The sequence below is a fragment of the Triticum aestivum genome, chromosome 1B (genome assembly GCF_018294505.1).
Source record: "Triticum aestivum cultivar Chinese Spring chromosome 1B, IWGSC CS RefSeq v2.1, whole genome shotgun sequence".
In the NCBI taxonomy this organism is placed as follows: domain Eukaryota; kingdom Viridiplantae; phylum Streptophyta; class Magnoliopsida; order Poales; family Poaceae; genus Triticum; species Triticum aestivum.
The window spans coordinates 5,215,018-5,224,303 of record NC_057795.1 but is presented as its reverse complement, the minus strand read 5'-3'; the positions used below and the strand labels follow the sequence as shown (position 1 = coordinate 5,224,303).

Here is a 9,286-nt window from a genome sequence, read left to right as displayed (position 1 = left end):
GGGGGGGGGTGTTGAACATATTATGTAGGCCTACACGCATGTATATGGTTAGGATAATCTCCTACCGGCCCCGACTCTAGTTTCCTTGTATAGATGAGGCTGAGGGCTTCCCTTGTACATATATACGTGCGTTGTGCACCAAATCAATATCGAGAGTTATATTGCCTTCCAACAGAGCGAGAGTAGGTCCGCACCGGGGCCGCCGGCACCGCCTTAAGCGCTTGGCCTTGGAGATAGGCGCCGTCTTGGTGGCCTCCTGAAGAAGAGGGCTTCAGAGATAACTTGTGGTAAACACAAAGTTTATATAAGGGAAGCAAAAATAGCATTGATGCAGATCATGGCTAAAATGAACTCACATTAAAAGGGTATCTGGATATGTTTTTCCTATTCTTAGAAAAGGATCTGTTTTTCCTATCCTGGACAGTCTAAGAGTGACAGTACTACATGAGAATCCAAATAAAGCAACTGTGCTGCATTTGTTGCGATATGGTGTTCTATTTAGAAGGCTCTTGATCTGATTCTTGTGATTTTGTGTTCCATTCCATGCATAATAAGGAGCTAGCGGACGATTAGGGCCTGGAGAAATTTGCTTCCCTTAGGCACCAACAACACAAGCATCACATAGAGGTAACGGATAATAAATACTACATTGATTTCAATCATTTGCAGCTCAACATGCATTGATTTCGTTCATATAACATACTACTCACGCATTGGGCTTTCGGGAGCTCTGCTGCTGTAGCGAAATACTCATCTGCTCGGGTGCTGGTGGAGTTCAGCCTTGGCGAACAACGTCAGGGACGCCATCTTCAGCCTCCTGTTCACGCCGCCGCCAGCGTACTATGACTTTATCCTTGTCAAGGATTCGTATAAGTGTTTACAGCCGCTTCCGCTATGCTATACTGTACATCTCTATGCACTGCTATGAGCAAACTATGGACAAAGAGGAACGGCCGAAAGCACAGGAGTACTCGACGTACGGGTCTGTGCTAACACCCTCAATGTACTGTGACTTTATCTTTGTCGAGCACTTGTATTGTACTACATGATTATGCACTGCTATGAGCTACGAAATTATGGATGCCATAGTAATAATCTGCAAACTATGGACAGTCAGTTGAGCGAGTTGGAACTTTTCTTCAGTCAGTGTGGTGATGATGCTGGTTGGTTGGACAGGATTTGAATTCCACAGATTGTACGTACCCACTACCTCATTTTTCGTCACAAACATGACTTCCAACAAGACTTGGGGTCCAGTATTTGTATTGACCAAAATTCAACACAGGAACCTTTATGTCTTCCATCGATAGAATTCCTGGACATATGTTTTCCTGGTTAATCGTTGTGCTGTGCCGCCAGTCACGAGTCCTTGAGCTAAATCTTTTGTTCTATGTTCTTGTTAAGAGATGGCAACAGACACTGAAGAACAGTCATCCAGCAGCAGCTTCCACTCGACTCCTGGAGAAAAAGTTTCCACTCAAGTCCTTTACGGAAGAAAAAGCTTCCACTCATTTGTTGTATGTTGACTGAAGACCTCATAACAATGGACGACACACTCGCTAAATACACAATGGACGACACACTGTGTATTGAATCACATCCACGAATTCGAGATGCAAACAGTATGCAGGAAAACGTGACCTATGTTGCACTTTGCTAGTACCAATAATATGCTCAAGCTATGCACATAAATTATCTTCCATTCTTCTAATGAAGTTGCATTAGGCTACCTGAGCAATTTATCGGGTCCCTGCAATGCAGTATGGGAACTTTGAAAGGAAAAGAGATCCGGCATTTGCCTGCGTGTAGAAGTATCTCTGTTAGCTATAACTGACAAGTTGAGAATGTAGAAGATTTAGGATATGAAAACCAACAATAAAAAAAATGTTGAGAAATGTTCAGGCTTGCTATTTCCAGTTTCCCACATATATATTTTTCTGCGTCCTTCAGAGAAAGGATCACAGGCCCATGCTGTATTTCTTCAGAGATAAACTGCAGAACACACACATCACATAGTAAATAAATGGAAAGCAAAAAAAAAAAAAACACTGATGCAGATCATGGGTAAAATTAATTCAAATCAAACGTGTGTTTCGGTCTCTTTTCTTATCCTGAACTGCCGAGGCATAAAGAATCAACTCAAGTGACATCAGATAAGAATCCAAATAAGCAACTGAGCTGCATTGTGGCAATTTTGTGTTCCATTTAGCATTCCTTAATCTGATTCTTGTGATTTTGTGTTCCACACAGAATTCAGACCTAGCGGATGCGGAGGGCCTGGAGAAACTTGCTTCCCTTAGAGGAATCAACAACACAAGCATCACAAATAACATGTACTGAAGAATGAAATGTAAATTGGGCTTTTTTAATGAAAGCATTGAGTTCAAACATTTGTAGTTCAACGTCCTATTTTCGTTCATATAACAGGGTACTCACCCATTCTTTCGAGAGATCTGCTTCTGTGGCGAAATACCCATCTGCTCACAGGCCACACACTGTACTCATTTGGATTCCCAAGTTTCCTGTATTAGAAAGACCAGTTTTCACTTTTCAGAGAGGTTCATGTACGTTGGGTAGTCCACATCTCTTCTACTACTATGATAATAGATACTACAGGAACCATTTCGTCACCCTTCTGGTACAGCACGCAAAAACCAGAAAAAATTCAGCGGCAAGAGAACCGTAAGAAAATCATTGGCTGTTGTAAATAAATGGGCAGGAAGAAGCGCAGGTGTGGCAGCAGCAACTGGTTCAGGCTGCGTTGCAAGGAACCAAAAAAGAAAACCCTAATCTCCATGGTAGTTCTGGTGATTTCGTCAATTTTGGCGTGAAAGGAACAGCAGGGTCTTCGACAAGACTTACACGCCAATTCAAAGAGTCGTTGATCAATTAGAGCAGATGCAAAACACTTTGCTTGTCAAACTAAAATGATAAAGCATATCATAACCACTCGGTTAAGATCCCGGGGGGATACTGCGCCGTTGGGACTTGGAATTAATGCAGCCATGAAGATCCCCAGACACCTAAAGATTTGTGATTAATTAGTTGGTTTTGTGGAGTCTACATATTATATATATGATCTTTAATTAACAGACCAAAGTGTCATTTTCAAAGTTATCTGCGAGCCATTGTGTTGGATGTTTACCGAAAGCACTAGTAGTAGAAGTTTACCGAATCAACCCACTTGAGCTTCGACCTTTTCTTCAGTCAGTGTGCTCATGATGCTGCTTGGTTGTACATGCTTTGAATTCCACAGATTGCAGCCACTACCTCATTTTTTACTCAGACACATGGCTTCCAACAAGACTTGGAATCCACGATTGTATTAACCAAAACTCAACATAGAAACCTTTATTTTTTTATCATCAATGGAATTCCAGCACGAGATTTTCCCTGACAGTTACTGTAAGACAAGCTGCTTCTATTTCTTGATGGAATTGATACAACTTTAGCATTTGCAAGTTGCATGGTCAGATAAACAAGAAATACTATGAAACCAATGAGAGGAGATACCATCAAATGAGAAGTCTGTGGCAATGTTTAACTCAAGTTCATCCAGTGCATAAGTTGTAGCCGGAGGAGAATTGGTAGATATATGATCAGTAGGAGTATGCTGCGGGTACCCTTATATCCCTGCCTTCACTCTTCACTTGCTTAAAGAAATAAGTCATGACTCATGAGAAAGAAAAGGAGGAAGAGATGGCGAGACTGAAAAAAAAAACAGGCAGCCCAGCAGTACCTACAAAGAGATAGCGACAGACACTAAAAAAACAGTCATTCAGAAGCAGCTTCCACTCAGCTGTTGTGCAGCTTCCACTCGACACCTTTTCATCAGAAAAGAAAGAAAACTTTCACTCGGCTGTTATGGGTTGACTGAGGACCTGGTAATAATGAACGGCACACTGGTTAAATACTCATCAACAGAGTTGGATCGTGTATTGAATCACACCCCCCAACCGAACACATTCCCGAATTCCAGATGCAAAACGCGACCTATGTTATACCTCTGCCTACAGCTGGTGTTGTGCCTCCTCTTCCAAGAAAGACATGCGGCGCACCATGGAGGGACCACAATGAGGTCTCAACACATGGCCCTCCTCCAGTGGAAAGCTACCCTTGCGAGCCCACCGCAGCAGATGAGCTCTTGGCAGGGAAACACCAGCCCTTGCAACTGGACGGGCATCATGTGCACGGCTGTTCACCATGGCCGTCGTAGGCCCTGGGTGGTAACCAACATCTCCCTGCCGAATGCTGGCATCCGTGGCCAGCTTGGTGAGCTCAACTTCTCGGCTCTTCCATTCCTCGCATATATTGACCTCAGCAACAACAGTCTGCATGGTGCACTGCCCGGTAGTATCAGCTCCCTGACATCACTTTCGGTACTTGTCCTTCACCACAACCAGCTCATAGGGAAAATTCCTTATGAGATTGGTGGCCTGGAAAGTCTAAGCCTTCTTGAGCTCTCGTTTAACAGACTCACAGGACATATCCCTGCATCTCTGTGTAACCTAACAATGTTAACTGATCTTCTCATTAACCAAAACATGCTATCAGGTCTCATTCCTAAGGAGATTGGAAGGCTTGTCAACCTACAAATTCTACAGCTAAGCAACAGCGCCTTAAGTGGCATGATACCAAAAACCCTTGGAAACCTAACCCAACTAAATACTTTGTACCTCTTTGGTAATCAACTTTCAGGGCCTATACCCCAAGAGCTAGGCAGGCTAGTCCGTTTGCAAGTTCTTGGGCTTAATTCAAATGATTTTTCAGGCCCAATTCCAATCTTCATAGTCAATCTCACTAAGATGAACCAGCCTTTTCTCTATGGAAATCAAATAACAGGCTCGATACCCCCAGAACTAGGAAACCTCGCTATGCTAAACCAACTTATTCTCGACGAAAATCAAATATCTGGTACAATACCACCAGAACTAGGGAACCTCACTATGCTCAATACGTTTACTCTCTTAACAAATCAAATCACAGGCCCAATACCTATAGAATTGGGCAGCTTGCTGAATCTCCAGATGTTAGACTTGTCCAACAACCAAATAACCGGTACCATTCCCCAAGAGATTGGCAATCTAATGAACCTCGTAGATTTAGAATTGTCTCTGAACCAAATTTCGGGATCAATACCAAAAACTTTTGGGAAGTTGCAAAGGCTGCAAAGTCTGGAACTCTTCAATAACAAGTTATCAGGTTCTCTTCCTCAAGAATTTGGAGATCTCATAAACCTTGTTGAACTTGGGCTGGAAAGAAACTCACTTTCAGGACCTTTACCCGCAAATATATGTTCAGGTGGCAGACTTCGATATCTCAATGTCTTTTCTAATATGTTCAATGGCCCCATTCCAAGGAGTTTAAAGACATGTATAGGTTTGCGTAAACTTTCCCTTGACAGCAACCAACTAACAGGAGACATCTCTCAGGATTTTGATGTGTATCCACAACTCATATGGATGATCTTGTCATCGAATAGACTCTCAGGGCAGATCTCAGAAAACCTAGGTGCAAGTAACCAGCTAACACAACTACATCTCCAAAAAAATATGATCACAGGTTCCATACCTCCAATCCTTTCTAAATTGTCCAACCTAGAAGAACTAAGACTTGAGTATAATCATCTCAGCGGTGAAATTCCACCAGAAATGTGCACTTTTGCAAATCTATATGTGCTGAACTTATCGTCGAACCAATTATCCGGGTCTATACCTACACAGATAGAAAAGCTGAGCAATCTAGGATACCTTGATATATCTGGGAACATGCTAAGTGGATCAATACCTAAGGAACTAGGGGACTGCATGAGACTATTGTTCTTAAAGATCAACAACAACAATTTCAATGGGAGTTTGCCCAGTGAGATTGGAAATTTAGCAGGCCTGCAAATCAAGTTAGATGTGAGCAACAATAACCTTAGTGGTGTGTTGCCGCAACAACTTGGGAAGTTGGAGATGCTAGAATTTATGAATTTATCACATAATCAGTTCAATGGCAGCATTCCATCCTCCTTTGCAAGCATGGTGAGTCTTTCAACACTTGATGTGTCCTACAATGACTTGGAAGGACCACTCCCAACAACACGGCTACTCCAAAATGCTTCAGCAAGTTGGTTTCTTCACAATAAAGGTCTGTGCGGCAACATCTCTGGCATGACACCTTGTTATTCAACTCCAGTAGCTGGTCACCATAAACGGAAGATACTTGGTTTGCTTTTGCCAATTCTTCTTGTGGTGGGTTTCAGCATTGTTGCTGCAATTGTTGTCATAATAATGCTTAATCATAACAAGAGAAAACCTCAAGAAAGGGTTACTGCTGAAAGAAGGGACCTATTCTGTGTTTGGAATTTTGATGGAAGATTAGCATTTGACGACATTGTAAGGGCGACAGAAGACTTTGATGATAAGTACATCGTTGGAACGGGAGGATACGGCAAAGTCTACAGGGCACAACTCGAAGATGGGCAGCTGGTTGCTGTGAAGAAGCTTCATCAGACCGAAGAAGAGTTAGATGATGAAAGAAGATTTCATAGTGAAATGGAAATCTTAACACAGATCCGACAACGAAGCATTGTCAAAATGTATGGATTCTGCTCCCATCGAGCATATAAATTTCTTGTCTACAACTACATTCAGCAGGGAAGCCTCCACAGGACATTGGAAAATGAGGAACTATCAAAGGAACTGGATTGGCACAAGAGAATTGCTCTTGCAAATGATGTGGCTCAAGCAATATCTTATTTGCACCACGAATGCAGTCCACCTATAATCCATCGAGATATCACGAGCAACAACATCTTACTTGATACATCCTTCAAGGGTTTTGTCTCGGATTTCGGCACAGCAAGGATTCTTAAGCCTGATTCATCAAACTGGAGTGCACTTGCAGGAACGTATGGCTACATAGCTCCTGGTATGTACTAGTACTACTATAACCTTTCTTCTCACATCAGAAGGACTCATCTGACGGAAGTCTAATGATTTTATTTTGTGCAGAATTGTCGTACACATCTGTTGTGACAGAGAAATGCGATGTCTATAGCTTTGGAGTGGTTGTGCTAGAGCTAGTGATGGGGAAGCATCCAAGGGATCTATTAGACGGTACTTTGTCAAACGGAGAACAAGTCATACTGGTGAAAGATATTCTGGACCAACGACTGACAACACCAACAACTGAAGAGAATCAGTTAGCTCTGCTCATCAAGCTGGCCTTTTCTTGCTTGGAATCTTCTCCACAAGCAAGGCCTAGCATGCGGGAGGCATACCAAATGCTCATCGAGCGACCCTCCTCCAGTTCATGTTCTGTGCCTTTCAGCGCACTTCCGTTACAACAAGTAAGGACGAGTTGATGACTCATTGTATGTCCATGTCTTTGTAGCCACTCTCCTGATATAGTACAAGATCACCATCCTGTGCCCGTGGTTTTTTCCCGCAAGGGTTTTCCACGTAAAAATTGGTGTCCCGTGTTCTTGATATTTCTTTGTTTGCTCGCTTGCTGATTTCTGACAATGCACAATATAATTTGTCTTGTGGGGTGCTTGTAAAATGTATGCAGTGTCTATGTTATATTTGTTTAGACATAATGCCCACATACGACACGTTGTTTCGGCTGTTCTCCACATTCTACAAGGGTACTTGATATGGTGTATTAATGTTTCTACATTTATCTACTAACTGGCGTGATATCAGCGGTCACGCTTTATTGTTCTCTACAAATCAAGGTAAAATACCTTCGACCAAGCAGGAAAAATCACAATGATCAAGTGGTCAATGCGTAAACAGGAAAAAAATGAATGTAAACACGCAGAGCTAGGTGCGTAAAAAAGGAAAATTACCACAGTACTATGTAAATTGACTTACAGAGGATTGTACGGCAGGAGTATGAAGTTCTTGTCCTTGTGATGGAGCATTGTATCCAGGAGTATGTAATCCTTGTCCCTAGGATGGAACAACAAATAATTTACTACTACACTTAAATTCAAGCATTAGTTGGCGAAATTGACATGGAACAAAGATGCAACCTAAGATGAAATTACTTCATGCCTAATACAAGCTAAACAAAGGATGAGATGAGATGAGATGAAAAGCCCCAGGTGACAGTCAACGGCGAGAGCTAAGCTAGTGCAATCATAGACATGAAGAGTGCAATCAGAGACATACTAAGAACAAGATGTTCAATCGTATAGAGAATAGCTCCATTTACCATTGTTCAACCACTTGCAGTGGTATATGAGGAAAGATGCAATGAATTTGTCCATGCACAAACAAAGCGCCAACCATGTACAACAAGATCAAACCTACACCATAGCTTGTTTTTGTTAGTTTCAGATACGAATTGATGTGTGTGCCACTGCAGGCAGTCCTAGTTCATCCTCCTGCACAAGCAGAGGAAAGCAAGCACAGCAAATTAGTCTACTGGTTGAGACACAAGAATAGACGTTCACTGAAACTGAAATGAAGCTGTTAAATGAAGTGTTAATTGGATTCATGCCATTGCAACTTTCACGACTTGGAAATATGCCATTACATAAACTGGAGTTGAAAATATGCCACTACAACTTTCCCATACCTCCACATATGCCATTTTCTTTACTTTAGAGAATATCTGCTCAACAAATGTTTGTATTTCAATGTGTATTGAAGTACTGGTTGGGGAATCAGCAGCCGCGCAAAGAAGCAACCGGCGGGAATCACGGCAACCTCTCCATGGCTGCACAAGCACCTTGCGTGCAAGCGGACAGGAGTTGGCCTTGTCGTGGACGGAGTTTCCCGCACGCCGGCGCCGTCGTTGCGGCATGACGCTGATGAGTCCACTTCTCACGCGACGAAGCATGCATCCGCCTCCGGCCGTCACCGCCGCTCCCCTCCAGATGCCGCCCCGCACGCGCCTCCAGCCGTCGCCGCGCCAGCCTCCAGCGGCCGCTCCACGCACGCGCCTCCAGCCGCCGCCGTCGCCGCTCCCCCTCAGCCGCCGGGCCGCGCGTGCCTCCAGCTGCCGCTCCCTTCCAGACGCCGCCAGGCGTGTGCGTGTGTGTTCGGTTCGTATCAATTTGGTCCAGCCTATAAAGGTATTTGAATGTATACGGGACATAAAAAAGGCAGTATATGGACAGGTATTGAAGACAATGGCATATGTAGAGGTATGAAAAAGTTGCAATGGCATATTTCCAACTTCGACTTTTGTAATGGCATTTTTCCAACTCATGAAAGTTACAGTGGCATAAATCCAATTAACCAAGGTATCAGAATCTGGGAGCTAGGTATCAGAATCTACCAAGCAAGAA

General features: G+C 43.1%; 1 protein-coding gene across 1 annotated transcript in view; it reads left to right on the top strand.

The window, feature by feature from the left end:
- LOC123102247 (MDIS1-interacting receptor like kinase 2-like) overlaps window positions 1–9,078 on the top strand; it is a 37,941-nt gene extending 28,863 nt beyond the window's left edge. The window contains exons 2-6 of the mRNA XM_044523548.1: window positions 4,163–4,914; window positions 4,987–6,915; window positions 6,999–7,336; window positions 8,359–8,420; window positions 8,646–9,078. Of these exons, the coding sequence (XP_044379483.1) occupies window positions 4,163–4,914; window positions 4,987–6,915; window positions 6,999–7,336; window positions 8,359–8,420; window positions 8,646–9,078 (3,514 nt within the window). The remainder of the gene's footprint in view (window positions 1–4,162; window positions 4,915–4,986; window positions 6,916–6,998; window positions 7,337–8,358; window positions 8,421–8,645) is intronic.
- Window positions 9,079–9,286: the final 208 nt, after the last annotated feature.